Here is a 21,215-nt window from a genome sequence, read left to right as displayed (position 1 = left end):
TTTGGATATGTTTGTTTCCAACATCATGATGAATGAGCCCAAAGCTACACCCTTTTTTGAATTCCCCCCAACACCAAAAGCTAAATACGCTGCCTCATACAAGAAAGATTTTGTGAAAATATTCATTCCCAAACACTGTGTGTAAATCATTTCATACACCACCAAAACCTCTGTTATTTTACAATATCAACGTAGGATTTCAAGCTATTCATGGTGACAGACAACTAAGATGGAAAGCTTGCGGTAAACACCATGCAATATCTCTTTTTTGAGTCTGTGTGGTTCTGATAAGAATGTTTCAGTGGACGAGTTTCATGCAGAATCAGAACCACACAGACTCAAAAAAGAGATATTGCATGGTGTTTACCGCAAGCTTTCCATCTTAAAATCAATGTATCTCTCTTCCTCTCCCAAAATCCAAGCTCCCAACATTTTCCAATTTACTTTAAACTAAATATGTGTGCTAAGAGATTAATGTTTGCTTCAAAAGAAGAGCTTAGATTCATAACGGTAACAGTTTAATTCTGTCTTTCTTCCACTTAAGTGTCAAATAGAATCACTTTCATGAGTAAGGTATAGCAGAGAAACTGTATGATCCATCTTCACTGTCCATACACATCCACAGTCTGTCATCTGCAAGTTTACTTATTCCACAAGACAAAGAAAAGTTTTATTTACAGATCCTATTCCTGTCTGGTATTTGGTCATTTTTTCCATGAAAAATGCAATGGAACACTGTCTTGAAATGAGGGTGTTTAAATCCATAGATCAATGGATTAAGAAACCTGTTCACTGACAAGATTACCATGGAAGCTGGAATCAGCTTCTTGATTGTACTCGTGTCCTTCAGTGAATATGACAAGAAAACACAGATACTGGCTGGTAAAATGCAGACAATGAAGGCACACACCACTAACAGGAGATTCTTGGATACTTCAACTTGGAGTTTAGTGTTGGGTCTAGGTTGCTGAATTCTCTGTGCATTGTGGACTTGCATTTCAATGGGCACTTCCAAATGTTGAACTCTCTTTGCATGGTTGCAAATGTGGCAAAAAACCATTAAGGAACTACAGAACAGCACACAGAATTGAATGGGGACAAGACAAGCTATGCCACCCAATACACAGAGTGCCAAAGTTTTCTCCTTGTCCACAAAACAGGCAGAAAGGTCTTCATCAAATTGTCTCTCTATGACCCTGAGGCACGTGAAGTCATTCTTGCACTTAAATTACATGTATGTCTGTGCCGGGTACCAACCCAATATCAATCATTACATGTAGTTCAGTATTTTGGGGCTGGGTACCAATGAAAACTCAAGTAAAAAAGAAAGAAAGAAAAAAGGCAGAAGTGTTTTAATCATGTGCATTATATTTGAGTTTCTCTTTTTTTAGGGGAAGAAGGGATTGGGGTCGAATCATTTTTGCTACCAGTAGCAGTGGGGAGGGGGCTGAATTACCAATGATGCAGCTGCATTGTTGTCGAGTCAAAGGCATGTAAGGATGCCTCTGTTTGCTGTCAGATAACCTATATTTGAGCATGGAACACAGCAAGAGATTGAAAGTGTTAATCTTCCACCGAGGGAGGAAAATCAGAGAACCTGAAAAAACCCAGTGGCACAGAAAAGAACTGAAGAACCGACAACCAACTTTACTCTGCTTGGCCCTGCCCTAGAATCGAACCTAAGACCACAGGGGTGAGAGATGAGTCCTTTACAACACAAGCCACCTGTGCAACCCTGCAACACAGAGTTACTTTGAGGACTCCTCTTTTCTTATTTAGTTGGAAATAGTGTTTCTAGAGATACTTTCTGAAAAAACTCCACAATCAGTTATAGAAAATGATTAAATTAAGAGTACACAGTTTAAGTAAGACCCCAATCAATGTAGAACAATTCACTGTGAATTTGCCCTTAAAAATTTTCACTGACTATTTTTCCATTTCAGCAGAAACGAACTGTTTGCTACACAGGAACACTTCCTCCATGACAACAACAGGTGTTTCCGTGACAACTCATCCCCATTTCTTATCTTCTAGTAAACTACAAACAAGTACAAGACAGCACATAAGCAAGACTTAAATTCCTCCAATGACATGGAATGACAGGTACACATGTATCGATACACGTACATAAATCATCAAATGAAATGAACACATGAACAGCTGATATGTACGAGCTGTGTCAAGAGTACTTTTTTCAATTTGCAGAAAATGATTCCATTGTCACTACTTTCTTCTACCAATGTAAAAAATTATCAGAAAGGGAATAAATATGTGCTTGGCTGGTCTTAAACGTACCGGTACGTTTAAGACTGAATACTCGTACCGTACCTTTTTAGTTGGAGAGTCAAAAGAAGTCAATCTATAATCGATTTCCGATGTTTTTGTTCTAGAATTTTACTTTTGTTTTCCCGAACAACCCCGTCCATTTTTATGGAATATTCCTTGTGCAAATTGTCCAATTGGCATGCGCATGGCGAGCCGCATGCACACAGACTCTTGACCAATCAGAATCAATTAAACTGTCTCGTATCCAGGTGCCCGCCCGTGATTTACGCAACGGGCATTATCACTTCTCAGCCAGCATTATCAAATGTTAATACACAGTCAAGTTTCATGTTGTTGAATAGGGAGATTGTCTGAGGTATTTATGAACCATTTTTTCCGACACAATTTTCCACCATTTACAAGTTGACCACTCTACACTTTCAAGGTGTGTACAAAGTTAGGATGGGCTTCAAAAGTGAGTTCAGTTTCACAGTAGTAACCTTTTCAACTCTGTCTTTTTGTCACTCAAATGTCAGAATCTCTGTCACAGTCCAGCCTCCTGAGAAGTTGTATCCATCTTCACTAACTATACACATCCACAATTTGTCATCTGCATTTCCTTTTTCAACAAGACAAAGAAAAGTGTTATTTACAGATCCTATTCCTGTTGGGTATTTGATCAAATTTCCCGCGAAGAATGCAATGGAACACTGTCTTGAAATGAGGGTGTTTAAATCCATAGATCAATGGGTTAAGAAACCTGTTTAATGACAAGATTACCATGAAAGCTGGAATCAGCTTCTTGATTGTACTCGTGTCCTTCAGTGAATATGACAAGAAAACACAGATACTGGCTGGTAAAATGCAGACAATGAAGGCACACACCACTAACAGGAGATTCTTGGATACTTCAACTTGGAGTTTAGCGTTGGGTTTAGGTTGCTGAATTCTCTGTGCATTGTGGACTTGCATTTCAATGGGCACTTCCAAATGTTGAACTCTCTTTGCATGGTTGCAAATGTGGCAAAAAACCATTAAGGAACTACAGAACAGCACACAGAATTGAATGGGGACAAGACAAGCTATGCCACCCAATACACAGAGTGCCAAAGTTTTCCCCCTGTCCACAGAACAGGCAGAAAGGTCTTCATCAAAGCCAGGTTTTAGGCAACCACTGAGAATTGGGATAAGCTCAGTGAACAAAGGAATCAACCAAGTCAGACTGAGGGCCAAAGCAGTCCATCGCCGACTGAACAACTTAGCGTATGCTGCTCCATTCAGGCAAATGATGGCATACCTGCTGAGGGCAATGCACATTAGATATCGATACACGTACATAAATCATCAAATGAAATGAACACATGAACAGCTGATATGTATGAGCTGTACCAAGAGTACTTTTTTCAATTTGCAGAAAATGATTCCATTGTCACTACTTTCTTCTACCAATGTAAAGAATTATCAGTAAGGGAATAAATATGTGCTTGGCTGGTCTTAAACGTACCGGTACGTTTAAGACTGAATACTCGTACCGTACCTTTTTAGTTGGAGAGTCAAAAGAAGTCAATCTATAATCGATTTCCGATGTTTTTGTTCTAGAATTTTACTTTTGTTTTCCCGAACAACCCCGTCCATTTTTATGGAATATTCCTTGTGCAAATTGTCCAATTGGCATGCGCATGGCGAGCCGCATGCACACAGACTCTTGACCAATCAGAATCAATTAAACTGTCTCGTATCCAGGTGCCCGCCCGTGATTTACGCAACGGGCATTATCACTTCTCAGCCAGCATTATCAAATGTTAATACACAGTCAAGTTTCATGTTGTTGAATAGGGAGATTGTCTGAGGTATTTATGAACCATTTTTTCCGACACAATTTTCCACCATTTACAAGTTGACCACACTACACTTTCAAGGTGTGTACAAAGTTAAGATGGGCTTCAAAAGTGAGTTCAGTTTCACAATAGTAACCTTTTCAACTCTGTCTTTTTGTCACTCAAATGTCAGAATCTCTGTCACAGGTACAGTAAGTCCAGCCTCCTGAGAAGTTGTATCCATCTTCAGTAACTATACACATCCACAATTTGTCATCTGCGTTTCCTTTTTCAACAAGACAAAGAAAAGTGTTATTTACAGATCCTATTCCTGTCTGGTATTTGGTCAAATTTCCCGCGAAGAATGCAATGGAACACTGTCTTGAAATGAGGGTGTTTAAATCCATAGATCAATGGGTTAAGAAACCTGTTTACTGACAAGATCACCATGGAAGCTGGAATCAGCTTCTTGATTGTACTAGTGTCCTTCAGTGTATATGACAAGAAAACACAGATACTGGCTGGTAAAATGCAGACAATGAAGGCACACAGCACTAACAGGAGATTCTTGGATACTTCAACTTGGAGTTTAGCATTGGGTCTAGGTTGCTGAATTCTCTGTGCATTGTGGACTTGCATTTCAATGGGCACTTCCAAATGTTGAACTCTTTTTGCATGGTTGCAAATGTGGCAAAAAACCATTACGGAGCTACAGAACAGCACACAGAATTGAATGGGGACAAGACAAGCTATGCCACCCAATACACAGAGTGCCAAAGTTTTCCCCCTGTCCACAGAACAGGCAGAAAGGTCTTCATCAAAGCCAGGTTTCAGACAACCACTGAAAATTGGGATAAGCTCAGTGAACAAAGGAATCAACCAAGTCAGACTGATGGCCAAAGCAGTCCATCGCCGACTGAACAACTTAGCGTATGCTGCTCCATTCAGGCGAATAATGGCATATCTGCTGATGGCAATGCACATTAGATTGTTGATGCTACATCCAAAGCAAAGTAGAAACATGAAGCCAGCAATGGTGCAGAAGGGCTTGATGGTTGGTGATTGCTCTGCCTTGAGGAATACAACTGCATTCATAGGAATGACATAGACACAAGTCAAAAGGTCAGCGATGCTAAGATTCAGCACAAACATGTTGGTGGCATGCCAGAGTTTCTTGGACAATATCACAGCAGCTATGACCAGCATGTTGCCAAATGTTCCAAGGATTGAAACAACCAGAATAAATGCTACAGCCATCTGTCTGTAAGTATAGCTGTAAAACACTTCAGAAGGAGAATTTGTGCTGTTGTCTTGCTCATCCATTATTGAATAACTCAATAGAAAGTTGCCAGTTTTGCTGATGAACTCATCACTCAGTGTAGCACCTGTTGCCTTGGTTACGCATCACAGTAAATAAAATGTACGTAAAACCTGTTAAATTCTCTCCTCTACTCCAACTCCTAAAAGTTTTCTCACAAGCTGGCCATCAACATCAATGATGGTCACTGGGTCTGTCTCAATTTGTCAACAGACATCCACTGGCAGAAAGAGAACAAACCTCCTCAGCATTATCCCTAGCAATCCTGTAGCAATCTGTTGACTACAGTAGATATATGTCTGGTATGGCTGTCCTAGACAGTTAACATACACATGTTACAACGTACATAGAAACCATGGTAAACTAATCTAATTTTATTGACTGTAGCAAATGGACCATCTAATTGCTATCACAGAATGGACAATTCTGGGATCGGTAACTTGCTGGCTGAAAATATCAGTAATTAAGAAGAAAGTGAGAGATAGGGTTCTATTCACTTGCTGATGGTCTCCTGATAGCAGGCAATTTGTTCAATGTTATGGACAATGTATAAATTACCATGAATTCCAATTATGGAATTTTCCATCTTCAATACTGCTCTGGTCACTGTGTCCTTTCACAGAAAGAAGCACGTAAGCCTACGCTTGACAGTTAATGATTATGGACTTCCACATGTCAAAAAGCAGATGATGTGTGATTTTCTTTACAGAAATCGAAACTGATCCATTACAATGTAAATGTGTAAACGTAGGACTAACGACTTTTTGCCTAGACAGAATATGTATAAACTTAATGGAATGTATCTCAGTCAGGTAATTTAACAAAGAAGTGAACATGGCTGAAGAAAAACAAGTATTAAGTCTTCCAAACTACACGTACTGCTATTAGACTAGCAAAGGTGGGTCTTCAACCAAAAGGATAAAATACCTTGCACATGTATTTGAGAGATTTGCTATAGAGTTAATAATATAATAATAACAATTTATTCATTTATAAAGCGCAAATTTCATATAGGTATGTTCAAATGGGCTGTACAATGAAGACATTAAGCGTGGAACAATAAATTTAAACATAGTTGGCATACAAGGGCGCCTCGGGCAGCCGCCAAACGACCCATATTCACCAACATCAGTAAAGAGGAAACAGTAAGAAGCAGTTACAGTTTTAGAGGTGGGAGGAAAACCCCAGAGGAATGTTCAAAGGTAAATTCCACGGAATTGAGTAGGGACTGAAAACCCAATTCACATGTGGACCGGGCCGGGAATCGAACCCGGGACCACAGAGGTGGAAGGTGAGGAAAGAACTAACTTGCCAACCTGACTCCCCACAAGAGTTGTAATGTACACATTTTTTTAAAGAGCAACTCAAAGGAAAATATGTTTTCTCTGATTTTATCAGTTCAAATAAATACAGAAGCATCCAAATCGAATGCAGTGTCATTTGTCTTCAGAACTCAACTATAACAAGCTAAGAAGGGCTTTTTTTCTGTTCATGCCAAAATGTGAATGCTGAACATGCTGAATGTAGATTTAGCATCATTCTGAGAAAACAGAGAAAACGAGGGGAACCCTCGCCCTGTGTTTGTGGTGGATAAACCCTTGTGCATACCAAACAGTGCATGTTGCCATTCTTTGTAGGCATTGTTTGGCTTGCACAAGGGTTTATCCACTACGAACACAAGGTGAGGGTAGCCCTCATTTTCCTTTTTAGGTTGTTATAGTAGAGCTCTGAAGACATATTACACTGCGTTCCATTTGGATGCTTCCATATTTATTTGAACAGATAAAGTCAGAGAAAACATGTTTTCCTTTGAGTTGCGCTTGAAGTCATTCTTACACTTAAACAAAATATGTGGGCCAGGGACATGGGTACCAACCTAATATTAATAACCACTTTACTATTTTGGGGCTGGATACCAGTGAAAAGTTATGTTAAAAAAAGAAAAACAAAAGGCAGGAGTGTTTATGTCACATTATCTTTAATTTCTCTTTTTCTTTTTTTTTTGGGGGGTGGAGTCAAATCATCCTTGCTTGCAGCTGGGAAGGGGGAGGCTGAATTATGAATGACACAGCTACAATATGATCAAGTTAAAGGCATGTGAGGGTGCCTCTGGTTGCTGCCAAGTAACCCATATTTGAGCATGGAACACAGCCAGAGACTGAAAGTGTTGATTTTTTGACAGAGACAGGTGTAAGTACTTTACAACACAAGCCACCTGTGCCACCCTCAAACACAGAATTACTTGATGACTTCTCTTTTCTTATATATAGTAACTGTGTTTCCAAAGATACCTTCTTTAAAAAATCCACAATCAATTATAGCAAATGATAAATTAACACCATACAGTTTAAGTAAGACCCCTCTTAAATGAAGAACAAATTACTGTAAAACTGTGCTTTAAATAAATTCTCCATGAATTTTTTTCCATTTCAGGAGAAATGATCTGTTTCCTGCACAGGGACACTTCCTCCATGACAACTGGTGTTTCCATGACAACTCTTCCTGTCTTACATTAAGCCTCATTAACAAAATAAGACAAAGAAAAGTTTATTTACAGATCCTATTCCTGTCTGGTATTTGGTCAAATTTCCCGCGAAGAATGCAGTTGAACACTGTCTTGAAATGAGGGTGTTTAAATCCATAGATCAATGGGTTAAGAAACCTGTTTACTGACAAGATTACCATGGAAGCTGGAATCAGCTTCTTGATTGTACTAGTGTCCTTCAGTGTATATGACAAGAAAACACAGATACTGGCTGGTAAAATGCAGACAATGAAGGTACACGACACTAACAGGAGATTCTTGGATACTTCAACTTGGAGTTTAGTGTTGGATCTAGGTTGCTGCATTCTCTGTGCATTGTGGACTTGCATTTCAATGGGCACTTCCAAATGTTGAACTCTCTTTGCATGGTTGCAAATGTGGCAAAAAACCATTACGGAGCTACAGAACAGCACACAGAATTGAGTGGGGACAAGACAAGCTATGACACCCAATACACAGAGTGCCAAAGTTTTCCCCCTGTCCACAGAACATGCAGAAAGGTCTTCATCAAAGCCAGGTTTCAGGCAACCACTGAGAATTGGGATAAGCTCAGTGAACAAAGGAATCAACCAAGTCAGACTGATGGCCAAAGCAGTCCATCGCCGACTGAACAACTTAGTGTATGCTGCTCTATTCAGGCGAATGATGGCATACCTGCTGAGGGCAATGCACATTAGATTGTTGATGCTACATCCAAAGCAAATTATAAACATGAAGCCAGCAATGGTGCAGAAGGGTTTGATGGTTGGTGATTGTTCTGCCTTCAGGACTACAACTGCGTTAATTGGAACCACAAAGATACAAATCAAAAGATCAGCGACGCTCAGATTCAGCACAAACATGTTGGCAGCATGCCAGAGTTTCTTGGACAATATCACAGAAGCTAGGACCAGTGTGTTGCCAAATGTTCCTAGGATTGAACATACCAGAAAAAATGCTGCAATGATCTGCCTAAAGGTGTCACTAAAGAACATCACATCAGAAGAGGAATTTGTGCAGTTGTCTTGCTCATCCATTATTGAATAACTCAATAGAAAGTTGCGAGTTTTCCTATGGAGAATACAGCTGAAAATGTATAATTCAAAGTAGTCTTTCTTGTATTAGTGGTCACTGCATTGAAAGTCTGCAATTAATTCTACAGCAGCAGACAATCATAAAAAGCATGCATTATGGACATTTTCGGTACTGCTCTGATAGGATCATTACTTCTGACAGAAGGAAGCATTTCCAAAGTCATGCTTGACAGATAATGGGTATGGACTTGTCTCATTTGAGTGAAGATGACAAGTAAGCGGCTGTGAATACTGAAAATGAGTACCGACATAGAATTCATATTTTAATTTTTTTGTAATTTAAAATGATGATGTAAAGACTGAAAATAAAGTAACTAGAGCACAAAGTGCAGAATTTCAATGATTGGCACTCTCCTTTCATCTGCACTCGTTTGTGCTTGCTGTTAAAAATATGTCTGAAACAAATGCAATTCCCTTGATTATATTGTACTGCCTGAAGTTGGGAAATTGTCTTTCTATGACCCTGAGGCACGTGAAGTCATTCTTGCACTTAAATTACATGTATGTCTGTGCCGGGTACCAACCCAATATCAATCATTACATGTAGTTCAGTATTTTGGGGCTGGGTACCAATGAAAACTCAAGTAAAAAAGAAAGAAAGAAAAAAGGCAGAAGTGTTTTAATCATGTGCATTATATTTGAGTTTCTCTTTTTTTAGGGGAAGAAGGGATTGGGGTCGAATCATTTTTGCTACCAGTAGCAGTGGGGAGGGGGCTGAATTACCAATGATGCAGCTGCATTGTTGTCGAGTCAAAGGCATGTAAAGATGCCTCTGGTTGCTGTCAGATAACCTATATTTGAGCATGGAACACAGCAAGAGATTGAAAGTGTTAATCTTCCACAGAGGGAGGAAAATCAGAGAACCTGAAAAAACCCAGTGGCACAGAAAAGAACTGAAGAACCGACAACCAACTTTACTCTGCTTGGCCCTGCCCTAGAATCGAACCTAAGACCACAGGGGTGAGAGATGAGTCCTTTACAACACAAGCCACCTGTGCAACCCTGCAACACAGAGTTACTTTGAGGACTCCTCTTTTCTTATTTAGTTGGAAATAGTGTTTCTAGAGATATTTTCTGAAAAAACTCCACAATCAGTTATAGAAAATGATTAAATTAAGAGTACATAGTTTAAGTAAGACCCCAATCAATGTAGACCAATTCACTGTGAATTTGCCCTTAAAAATTTTCACTGACTATTTTTCCATTTCAGCAGAAACGAACTGTTTGCTACACAGGAACACTTCCTCCAGAACAACAACAGGTGTTTCCATGGCAACTCATCCCCATTTCTTATCTTCTAGTAAACTACAAACAAGTACAGGACAGCACATAAGCAAGACTTAAATTCCTCCAATGACATGGAATGACAGGTATACACGTACCGATACACGTACATAAATCATCAAATGAAATGAACACATGAACAGCTGATATGTACGAGCTGTACCAAGAGTACTTTTTTCAATTTGCAGAAAATGATTCCATTGTCACTACTTTCTTCTACCAATGTAAAGAATTATCAGTAAGGGAATAAATATGTGCTTGGCTGGTCTTAAACGTACCGGTACGTTTAAGACTGAATACTCGTACCGTACCTTTTTAGTTGGAGAGTCAAAAGAAGTCAATATATAATCGATTTCCGATGTTTTTGTTCTAGAATTTTACTTTTGTTTTCCCGAACAACCCCGTCCATTTTTATGGAATATTCCTTGTGCAAATTGTCCAATTGGCATGCGCATGGCGAGCCGCATGCACACAGACTCTTGACCAATCAGAATCAATTAAACTGTCTCGTATCCAGGTGCCCGCCTGTGATTTACGCAGTGGGCATTATCACTTCTCAGCCGGCATTATCAAATGTTCATACACAGTCAAGTTTCATGTTGTTGAATAGGGAGATTGTCTGAGGTATTTATGAACCCTTTTTTCTGACACAATTTTCCACCATTTACAAGTTGACCACTCTACACTTTCAAGGTGTGTACAAAGTTAAGATGGGCTTCAAAAGTGAGTTCAGTTTCACAGTAGTAACCTTTTCAACTCTGTCTTTTTGTCACTCAAATGTCAGAATCTCTGTCACAGGTACAGTAAGTCCAGCCTCCTGAGAAGTTGTATCCATCTTCACTAACTATACACATCCACAATTTGTCATCTGTGTTTCCTTTTTCAACAAGACAAAGAAAAGTGTTATTTACAGATCCTATTCCTGTCGGGTATTTGGTCAAATTTCCCGCGAAGAATGCAATGGAACACTGTCTTGAAATGAGGGTGTTTAAATCCATAGATCAATGGGTTAAGACACCTGTTTAATGATGAGATTACTGTAGCAATAGGCATCACCTTATTTACTATAGTTGAGTCCTTCAATGTATATAATAAGACAGTACAGATACTGGCTGGTAAAATGCAGACAATGAAGGCACACACCACTAACAGGAGATTCTTGGATACTTCAACTTGGAGTTTAGCGTTGGGTCTAGGTTGCTGAATTCTCTGTGCATTGTGGACTTGCATTTCAATGGGCACTTCCAAATGTTGAACTCTCTTTGCATGGTTGCAAATGTGGCAAAAAACCATTAAGGAACTACAGAACAGCACACAGAATTGAGTGGGGACAAGACAAGCTATGACACCCAATACACAGAGTGCCAAAGTTTTCTCCCTGTCCAGAAAACAGGCAGAAAGGTCTTCATCAAAGCCAGGTTTCAGGCAACCACTGAGAATTGGGATAAGCTCAGTGAACAAAGGAATCAACCAAGTCAGACTGATGGCCAAAGCAGTCCATCGCCGACTGAACAACTTAGCGTATGCTGCTCCATTCAGGCGAATGATGGCATATCTGCTGATGGCAATGCACATTAGATTGTTGATGCTACATCCAAAGCAAAGTACAAACATGAAACCTGCAATGGTGCAGAGGGATTCGATGGTTGGTGATTGTTCTGCCTTGAAGAATACAACTGCATTCGTAGGAATGACACAGATACAAATCAATAGATCAGCGATGCTAAGATTCAGCACAAACATGTTGGTGGCATGCCAGAGTTTCTTGGACAATATCATAGAAACTAGGACCAGTGTGTTGCCAAATGTTCCAAGGATTGAACATACCAGAAAAAATGCTGCAATGATCTGCCTAAAGGTGTCACTAAAGAACATCTCATCAGAAGAGGAATTTGTGCTGTTGTCTTGCTCATCCATTGTGAAAGGATTAAGTAGTACAGTAATGCTTTGAGCTTTGTAACAGTGAATACTGCTCAGGTGTACAGTTCGATTTCCTTCAGACATCTGGTTAGTCAGATGAGAATCTGTTGCCTTGGCCAAACATCACTGGAGATGTGTAAATCTGCTCTGTTGCCGACGGTTTCAACTTTCTCAGAGGATGTGTGAAGATGATCTTGCTTACACACCACCAGAGATTCGTAAATCTGTCTTGTTGGTCTCTGATGGTTTCAACTGTATTCACTCTATTCGCAAGGGCGGCTAACAGGTAAACCAAACACCACGTTTTGCCTGAGTCTCCTACGGAGAATGTAAATCCATCTCATGTATCCGTGGTTCGTGCCAGTTTTGTGCAAATCATCTGGCAAGTTGTTGGAGGTAAGCCTTTGTGTTGTACTTGGACGATACTGCTCCTTGGTGTGTTGTCAAGATGCAAAGTACATGTAAATGCTGTGCAGCTTACTCATAGCAGTCACTGCTTGTGGTGTTCAAATTAATTCGTAAATGTGGCTGACATAAAGGTCAAACATGCTTCTAAGACTGATGACACTCTGGCTGAGAACATGAATAATTTCTAGCCAGAGGGGAATTATGTCATGCATTAGTGGTCACTTCCATGACAAGTCTGCAATTAATTCTACAGCGGCAGACAATCATAAATAATATGTATTATGTACATTTTCAGTACTGCTTTGATGATAGAATCATTACTTCTGACACAGGGAAGCATCTCCAAAGTCATGCTTGACAGATGATGGTTATGGACTGGTCTAGGTTGAGTGAAGATGGTTACCTGCTGTGAACACTGAAAATAAGATTACTTAATTTTTCTTAGTTTGAAATGACGACGGGAAGACTGAAAATGGAGTACATGTAAATCAAATACAAAGTACGCTGTGTATAATTTCTGTGATTAGCACTCACCTTCTTTTATATATTGGCACCATTTTGTGCTTGCTGATAAAAATACGTCTTTGGAAAAATACAAAAGAATCAAATGCAATTTTCTTGATTAAACTCCCTGAAGCTTGAGAAATTGAGAATATTTGTTCCAAACTGCTACATAAGAGACCTTGATCAGGGCATTCCACTTTACTCACTGGCGATAACATGACCGAGTTTTTTTATCATGACTTACCACTTTATTTCTCCTTCCTCGTACGTATTTCTGCATTCTCTTCTCTGGGATGGGTGGCGGTCCTTCAAATGGGTCTTTCTTCTCCCTCGACTTCATGAAATCTCTCTTCCATTTCGGTTCCTGTTTGTCGTCCTCTGAGTGGGTTCCTTTTCTTCGAAATTTCCCTACGTGTTTCTTTGCTGGGTCTGGTTGAGTTGTAGCCTCTTCGACATTAGAGTCAAAATACCTGGCAGTTTTCTTAACATGCCTTTTCTGCATTTAGGAAAACAGGGAAAGGATACTTTCTTGTGGAGAGCCATTCAGGAAAAAAGTCCATAAACAACAGTTTAGACACGATGGTCCACATACCAGTAGTTACCATTAGCACTGGGTTGCTTGTGCCATATGCAGCAAGGTATGAGACAGAGAGAACCCCCCTGCTTTGTGTTGGTCATTGTCTCGCAGGAATCTGGGGAATTCCTTTCAGACATCTTGGGGGGATGTGTTAAGTAACAATAGTCTGGAATGTGTATAGGGATTGGACATGTTGGGGGGGTACCCCTCGGTCTCATTTCTTGCTGGGTATGGCTTGTACACACATTGTTCCAAATGGTCAGAGCCTTTTTTCTTTGCACATGGTGGTTTGTATACTTGGTTTCTAGGATCTATACTCAAATTTTGTACACAGTCCAATAAGCCCATCACATTGAATGGTTGTATATATCCGTGTAGCCCAGGAAATACCTCCTTTTAGCTGGCGGAGCTAAATACATGTATATTCATACATTGTACCTTGAGTGGATCCTTTGCTTCGTGAATGTTTGGCAAATGAAATGACATTCATTTATTATGTGTCTGAGCATAAATTAAAACATGTGGCATTTTTTCATTATACATTATTTTCATGCATATGCATAACCCATAGGAAGATATGTCGCATAAATTTACATCTCTATGTGGGACATGCTGAAATACAATGGGCAAAAATCACACTCCCACCAAGTTCAAATGTTATCACTAAAGCATCGATTAGAAAAATATCTCTTCTATTCATTTTCAATTTCATGTAGAAGCTCTGTAAGATTCTGTACTCAACTTCATCAGCCAAAAAAAATTGTATTTTCAAAATTAAAACACTGAAACAGCCACTGCTATTGGCCAACTGGCTTGGCCTTCCTGACCTCTGCCGCCTTCGTGACCTCTGCCGATCAGATACGTCATTTTGTTGGCTCTATTTGTTGATCTTCAGATTTTCCTGACAATCTCTGTTGACTGGAAACTCATTCATTTGCATGTGTACTATAATTACGGCATCTGCCCTAAGCGTATGCCCAAGGTTTTGGGGCTGGCTGGGCTGGCCATGGCAAGGCTTGCTGACTGCATACAGCATGCATGTGGGAGACTTACATGTACATGTACTCATGCTAAAAGTTGGTAGGAGGCAGAGTAGCACACGTTTTATTGGCATTTTCATGTTCTTCTTAAGCAGTGTTTAATTTGAGGGAGGGGGAGAAAATACAACCAAAACAAAAATTGGGAATTTTAAAACAATGCTTCTTTTAAAAAATCAATGACAATTTTAAGCAGGGGCTTCACAGGCAGTGGATATAAAGAGAAATCTCATTCCCTTAGGCTTTGCTCAATTGATCTAAAAAGTGGCAACTTGATCAGCCTTAGGCTGTTTTTAGGCCCAAAAAGGGGTCAACCGCCAGAAAGGCAATGTGCTGATATTCTGGCACTGCTGGCATGACTGGTCAATCATCAGCCCAGTGCTATTTTCTAGGTAATGTTACATTTGGCAATGAAACTGAATGACAATGACTAAAACGTACATTTTTGTTACCGCTCTCCGGTAGAACACGTTCTTCGATGGAAGTCGCCATATTGAATGTCAAAGGTCAAATTCTGTCATTTTAATTCATTGGTACTCGGCGACGCAGACGCACAATTTTTGTCTTCAGAGTCTCAAAACGCAGTGATTACCAGCTAAACGTTTCGCGCGAAATTTGTGTACAAAATTATCGCGTCCCAATTTCATGAATTTACTCCGCGGATTCAGTGAAAGACAATCTGCTCCAGAATCGGTAAAAGAGGGTAAATTATTTCACAGTTTATTGTATGAAATTGTATTTTATAATGTTAATGTGGAATGTTGCATTTGATGAGGGTAGAACTAGAAACGCGCTGTCGAATCAGAAAGAGGATATCAACCGGCATGACATGCATGATGCCTACCCCCAGAACTGTAGGAGAGGCGGAGCGGACCATGCCATGAGCATTATCGTCTGATTATGATTGGGCCCCTACTTCTGATGTGGTTGGCATTTGTGGAAGCACCAGAATTTAAGAATGATTAAAACTGGCATTATGACAATGGATATTGAACTGTGAATGTGATCGTCAGATTGTTTGTGTTCTCAAATTGTTTGCTAGGCCTATGAATGATCAAAATATTTTTAACATGTTTAATCGTCCATGTCTTCAGCCAAGTTCAATGATGATGGCCAAGCTAATCGAGGGAAGTACAACTGGATCAATCAGCATTGGCAGTGTGCATGACATCCACACTGATGTGGTTGAAATCCCATGTACCCCTGTCAATGTCAGGAAACGAAAGAGACGCTCTTATCAAGAGAGTCCAGATGGACCGACGGGTGAGAAAATCTTGAAAACCCCAGAATTACATTTTTAAAAATTTCCCAAATCCATGTTTAGTTTACCATGATAACTGAAGGTTCAAGAACGGTGCAAAAACAAGTAGGCTTGTTTTCTACTGACATTTTTTAAAAATTTTCTTCAGGAGAGGTAAATGCAGAGATAAAAAAGCTACTGACCTATGTACCACAGGTTGACGAGATTTTCACCATCAGGAATAAAATTGGAGAAGGTAGGGACTATGAAAACATCGTCATTTCTTTAGTAAAAAATGTATATTGGAAAGAGTTTTGAAAAATGGATATCACTCAACACCCAGTGCACAAACCCTATGAGATTGATATGAAAAATTCTGTTTTCTCTCAGTTAATGCTCAGATATTTTCTCTGCTAAATTACACTTTCTAGGATATGTTTTTGCTTTCTGATCGCTGATAAACCACTGGAGGGGCTTTTTTCTGAACAGGATCTGGTGCTGTGAAGAATACATTTCAAGAAACTATGGTTGTCAGAAAAATTAAAGAAATCCTCTATCAACTATATCACCAACTGTACTACCTATTCACCACCATTTGAAATGAACAACAATTCTTTTTTTTTTTTTGGTACCAGGAACGTTCAGCTCAGTCTATCTGGCTGAGGTGAAATCTTGTGGACCAGATGTCAAACAGCAGTTTGCTTTGAAACACATTATTCCTACCAGTCACCCAGAGAGGATTTTGGGAGAGCTACAGTGTCTTCACCAAATTGGGTAAAGACACTTAAAAACGAAACACCAAACGTGAACACGCAAGTCTTGGCTGCTGAAGAGATTGGTCATGAACCAGAGTAAATCTGACAGCAAAATTTCTTTGCTTGGCTGCTGTCCACGGCAAAAAATTCTGAAAGCTCAAGTGTCCCGAAATTGTGGCTGAATATACAGATCGGTGAAACACTACCCGTTGTAGAAAAACTCAATAATAGACATGCAATTTTTCCCTTTTCTCACTTTTTATTGGTAATAGAAAAACTGAAGGAAATAGTTTTTGAAAAATTTTACCTGGAATTATTCTCTTTTGTTTGCCTATCCGCATCTTCCAATCACTTCCTGTGCACTGAGGCAAATTTGCAGACCCTTGGAAATAACAAATCAATCCATTTTGAGGGATGAAATATTTTGTTGTTAATTGCAGAGGTACTGAGAATGTAATGGGGATGAAGTTGAGTTATCGTGAGCGCGATCACGTTGTGATTGTCATGCCGTACTTTCCCCATGACAGCTTCCACGTAAGTCTCTCTTCCTTGGCAATTTGTAAAGTTTATTCTACTCTGTAAAGTGTATTTCATCATAAATAATTTCGTCAAAATTCCGCACTTATTTGCAGTTGTTCCTGAGGACAATGAAGATTTTTGAAATTCGCGAGTACATGCGGAATCTCTTCCTAGCTCTACGCAGAGTGCATCAGTTTAACGTCATCCACCGCGATGTCAAACCGAGTAACTTCTTGTGCAATCATCGACTTCAAAAGTGAGTAGGACATTTTATTTCTCATACTTCAAAAAGCTGTTTAATTGTAACTGTAGATGTAATACGGCCGTTTCACAATAGAGCGCCAACAAGAGTTTGCAACGTGTTGGCCAATCACAGTGCGCGAAATTGGTCGACCCAATGCGCGTTTGGAAAGGGTCGACAAATTTCGTGTGTTATGATTGGCCGTGTTGCAAACTCTCGGTGGCGCTCTATTGTGAATCGCCTGTACTGTACATGCTTCCCCCCAATATGCTGTATTTTCACCTTTATAGAATTAGCTATTTTGTGAATGATACCTTTATTGAGAAATTCATAGTTGCTGATAGTTTCACAAGAATTCTGAATTTCTAATCCTTCAAAATATGATTTCAAGGAATGAATAAACAAACTTCAGGTTTTCAGGATTCAAACCAATATCACACCAAAAAAACAGAAGAGGAAAGCACCACTGTGACACTTTGAGGCACAAGTACTCCCTGGATGTGCTGCAAATTTGTTTGAATAAACAATCTCTCGGGATCTCCAGGTACGCCCTCATAGATTTTGGCCTGGCTCAGAGGGTACCCACATCATCGAGGAAATCAAGAATCAAAGGTCATCCATCAACACTCTTCAGGTTGTCACCCAAGGTAACACAGAAAACTCAAAGGGCTTCGCAGGTGGCGTCTAAGCAGGTGAGTTAATCTTCTATTTGAAATTTTCCATCCATCAGTGTCTTTGGTTGTCTGAGGGTGATGCCTGATTTCAGACTTCTTCTTTTAAAAGTTTGGGCTAATTTCAGGCCTCAACAGGGTACAGGTATATTTCAGCTTTTGGCCTTGTTTTTAGTCTCTGAAAAAGAATTTGACTGGCATGACTGATGCGTAAAATTTGACAGAGTGCACTGAACTTGCAGGCAGAATCTATTCGCAAAAGTCATTGCACATTTTATGACGGAAATTTAAGTACAGTATTCTCTTTTATTTCAAGTTTTTCTCTCTGATTTCAGACATTGAAGGAGAACAGTAAAGAAGTGAGCAAGGAATCCATGCCACGATTAACTGAGCTGGATCCAAACACTTTCAACCGGACCCTACCTCAAAAAGCCAAAGGTGGACCCCTAGTCAAGACTTTCCAGCTTCCAAAGACATTCAACCAGCGAATAGCAATGCCTAAGAAGCCAGTTCCCACCCTCACAAGACCAGAGCGGCAGAAGCCAGCAGGGAGTGCCAGGCTAACCTCGGGCCGAGGCCCGGCCCACAAGACCTGCAGTTGCTTTGGGTTGCTGCAAGTCTGTGAAGTCTGTACGTCACGGAGTGGCCAGTCGGCACCCAGGGCTGGCACCCCTGGGTTCAGATCACCAGAAGTTCTGCTGAAATGTCCTGATCAGACGACAGGTTCGAGCCAAGAATGTAGCCACTGAACTTTCAAAAACTGCATTAATTCATGTGTAATGGGTATTACAAGCAACCATTTTCTTATGCAACACATCAACTTCTGATCTTGCTCACTTGAAGCTCTTTAAACTTGCTGTTATTTTTTGTAGCTGTTGACATGTGGGCAGCTGGTGTAATCTTTCTGTCTATCCTGAGTGGCCGGTACCCATTCTTCAAAGCACAGGACGACATGACGGCACTGGCTCAGATCATGAGTATAGTGGGCACCGAGGAAATGAAGACAGCTGCCAGGGAATATGGTGAGATGACCAAACATGTCTTGTGTTTGCCAACAGAAAGAAGAAGTGATGAACTAATAGAACCCTGAATTTAAAACAGGAGCTTTGGTTCTTCGTATCTCATGCAGCCTTCTTGGCTAAAACCAGTGGTGGGATTGGAACCCACTGTTATTAGGTTAAAGCCAGTGGTGGGATTGGAACCCACCGTTATTAGGTTAAAGCCAGTGGTGGGATTGGAACCCACCGTTATTAGGTTAAAGCCAGTGGTAGGATTGGAACCCACCGTTATTAGGTTAAAGCCAGTGGTGGGATTGGAACCCACCGTTATTAGGTTAAAGCCAGTGGTGGGATTGGAACCCACCGTTATTAGGTTAAAGCCAGTGGTGGGATTGGAACCCACCGTTATTAGGTTAAAGCCAGTGGTGGGATTGGAACCCACCGTTATTAGGTTAAAGCCAGTGGTGGGATTGGAACCCACCGTTATTAGGTTAAAGCCAGTGGTGGAATTGGAACCCACCGTTATTAGGTTAAAGCCAGTGGTAGGATTGGAACCCACCGTTATTAAGTTAACCACTTCGGGCCGGGGCATTTTTCAATGTTGAGGATGCTGGGCCGGCATGACTATCATTTTTTTCTGTTTTCAAAATCCTTCAACAATTCATCATTCCATTTAACAGTCGTTTATAGCCGCACGGAGTAATCTTCAGGCACTACTCTAAGTTGACAGGTGACCTTCAATATTTCAGCCAGGCCTGCAGCCTTGTAAACAGAGCCCAGATTGTGCAGTGTTATACAACTGTCTTTTGTTCACGAACCTGGCTCAGTGCGCTGCTGACCTCTTTTCAATAGGGGCCAGATTAGCATGCAGCGGTGCTGTGTGGCTCATCGCTGCGGTGGTGGAGAGCTTTTGTCCCCGGTGGTAATCCGCTTGCTCTAAATACCCCAAACCCTGGTATACGGTTTCAAAATAACGCTGGATTATCACCACTTTTGAGAGTGAAAAATGCCGGTCATGCCCAGCAGCCTGGTCTTTTGTTCAGAGTACGGTCTTTTGTTACAGGGCCCTGTTTCCTTTGTCCGAGTTCGGAGACCCCGGCCACACATATAAACCATACGGCTACGATTTCTGAGTCCCCGGCTGGTAGTGGTTAAAGCCAGTGGTGGGATTGGAACCCACCGTTATTAGGTTAAAGCCAGTGGTGGGATTGGAACCCACCGTTATTAAGTTCCATCAATGACCATCTTTCATTTGGACTACGTAATTGAGGGTATCTTGTCATTTTCATAAAGGCAAGGAGATAACCTGTAGTGTGAAGCTTCCGGCGATGGATTTGAAGAAGATGTGTATTCAGCTCAGGAAGATACATTCCGACACCTTTCCACCATCCGGAAAAAGGAGCAAGCTCAGTACGCCAGAGGTACCTCCCAGGAACACCAGAAGACGCAGCCTCGACAATCAGCGTCAGACATCCCCAGACGGAACCCCCAATGCTTCCCCAACGGCAGCACATGGCAAGAGGCGGTCCTCACGAAGCCCGCCCTCTAGAGTCCCAAAGCCGATAGGGAAGGACTTGGTGCCTGACTCGGCATACCACCTGCTGCAACGCCTTCTGGACTTGAATCCCAGCACCAGAATAACTGCCGAGGAAGCACTGAGACATCAATTTATACAAGAATGCTAAGAAGGGGGCTTTGAAATCCAAATGATCCATTCTGCAATAAAAAAATTCAAATGACCCCGGCACTGTCATTTCTGCAGACAATCCCATCAATTTAACTTAATAGAAATCTAATAGCTACGGTGCTTTTTCGCCGGGAATAAATGATGGGATTATTTTCACGCGCAGAATAATTTAGAAGGGACTTTTAACAGCACATTTTATATCAGTATAATGTTAATAAAGAATTTGATCATTTTGAAGAATACAGTGTAATGCAGCCTTGTCTTGAGTCTTTTCTTCAAGTTTCCTATAAAAAATAAGATTTGCATAACACGTCTTGTCTGAATATTATCTCACATGTTGTGACATCTTCAAAACG

The 21,215-nt window shown here is 40.5% G+C and overlaps 6 protein-coding genes across 10 annotated transcripts in view; 1 reads left to right on the top strand and 5 right to left on the bottom strand.

Moving 5' to 3' along the window:
• The window catches only part of wdr46 (WD repeat domain 46), a 41,922-nt gene extending 26,629 nt beyond the window's left edge, over positions 1-15,293 (bottom strand). Inside the window, exons 1-2 of the mRNA XM_022229621.2 lie at positions 15,190-15,293; positions 13,379-13,630 (exon numbers count right to left, since the gene is read on the bottom strand). Coding sequence (XP_022085313.2) covers positions 13,379-13,630; positions 15,190-15,240 — 303 coding nt within the window. The 5' untranslated portion in view covers positions 15,241-15,293. The remainder of the gene's footprint in view (positions 1-13,378; positions 13,631-15,189) is intronic.
• On the bottom strand, positions 1,624-3,603 carry LOC147797510 (5-hydroxytryptamine receptor 4-like). Its single transcript, XM_087143456.1, has one exon. The coding sequence runs from the start codon at positions 3,601-3,603 to the stop codon at positions 2,911-2,913; it is 693 nt and encodes a 230-aa protein (XP_086999582.1). The 3' UTR covers positions 1,624-2,910.
• LOC147797509 (melatonin receptor type 1C-like) lies at positions 4,395-5,751 on the bottom strand. The gene has a single exon (XM_087143455.1). It carries the CDS (start codon positions 5,403-5,405, stop codon positions 4,395-4,397), a length of 1,011 nt encoding a protein of 336 aa, XP_086999581.1. The 5' UTR covers positions 5,406-5,751.
• LOC110976395 (cell division cycle 7-related protein kinase-like) lies at positions 5,240-21,109 on the top strand. Of its 5 annotated transcripts, none has more exons than XM_087143447.1 (10): positions 5,240-5,345; positions 15,843-16,011; positions 16,158-16,244; positions 16,624-16,762; positions 17,184-17,277; positions 17,376-17,518; positions 18,048-18,195; positions 18,510-18,897; positions 19,047-19,196; positions 20,466-21,109. In XM_087143447.1, exons 2-10 carry the CDS (start codon positions 15,852-15,854, stop codon positions 20,855-20,857), a joined length of 1,701 nt encoding a protein of 566 aa, XP_086999573.1. In that variant the 5' UTR covers positions 5,240-5,345; positions 15,843-15,851; the 3' UTR covers positions 20,858-21,109. The 5 variants fall into 5 exon arrangements, with proteins under 5 accessions (XP_086999573.1, XP_022085306.1, XP_022085303.1 ...); XM_022229614.2 differs by lacking the exon at positions 5,240-5,345 and adding an exon at positions 12,424-12,508; XM_022229611.2 differs by lacking the exon at positions 5,240-5,345 and adding an exon at positions 15,301-15,441.
• On the bottom strand, positions 7,264-8,984 carry LOC147797508 (galanin receptor 2a-like). Its single transcript, XM_087143454.1, has one exon. It carries the CDS (start codon positions 8,959-8,961, stop codon positions 7,948-7,950), a length of 1,014 nt encoding a protein of 337 aa, XP_086999580.1. The 5' UTR covers positions 8,962-8,984; the 3' UTR covers positions 7,264-7,947.
• On the bottom strand, positions 11,187-12,306 carry LOC147797507 (melatonin receptor type 1B-B-like). The gene has a single exon (XM_087143452.1). The coding sequence runs from the start codon at positions 12,304-12,306 to the stop codon at positions 11,206-11,208; it is 1,101 nt and encodes a 366-aa protein (XP_086999578.1). The 3' UTR covers positions 11,187-11,205.
• Positions 21,110-21,215: the final 106 nt, after the last annotated feature.

Source organism: Acanthaster planci, linkage group LG11 (genome assembly GCF_054643075.1).
Source record: "Acanthaster planci isolate LZ-2023a linkage group LG11, COTS_SCS, whole genome shotgun sequence".
In the NCBI taxonomy this organism is placed as follows: domain Eukaryota; kingdom Metazoa; phylum Echinodermata; class Asteroidea; order Valvatida; family Acanthasteridae; genus Acanthaster; species Acanthaster planci.
Note: the sequence above shows the minus strand (reverse complement) of the source record. Positions and strands in the feature narration are given on the sequence as shown.

Excerpts from the sequence above, each read along its gene's own strand:
- LOC147797510 (XM_087143456.1), bottom strand. The coding sequence starts at position 3,603 with ATGTACGTGTATCGATATCTAATGTGCATTGCCCTCAGCAGGTATGCC.
- LOC147797509 (XM_087143455.1), bottom strand. The coding sequence starts at position 5,405 with ATGGATGAGCAAGACAACAGCACAAATTCTCCTTCTGAAGTGTTTTAC.
- LOC147797508 (XM_087143454.1), bottom strand. The coding sequence starts at position 8,961 with ATGGATGAGCAAGACAACTGCACAAATTCCTCTTCTGATGTGATGTTC.
- LOC147797507 (XM_087143452.1), bottom strand. The coding sequence starts at position 12,306 with ATGTCTGAAGGAAATCGAACTGTACACCTGAGCAGTATTCACTGTTAC.
- LOC110976395 (XM_022229611.2), top strand. The coding sequence starts at position 15,394 with ATGAATTTACTCCGCGGATTCAGTGAAAGACAATCTGCTCCAGAATCG. Across the intron at positions 16,245-16,623 it reads CAGGAATAAAATTGGAGAAG|GAACGTTCAGCTCAGTCTAT; the intron begins GTAGGGACTATG and ends TTTTGGTACCAG. Across the intron at positions 16,763-17,183 it reads CAGTGTCTTCACCAAATTGG|AGGTACTGAGAATGTAATGG; the intron begins GTAAAGACACTT and ends TGTTAATTGCAG.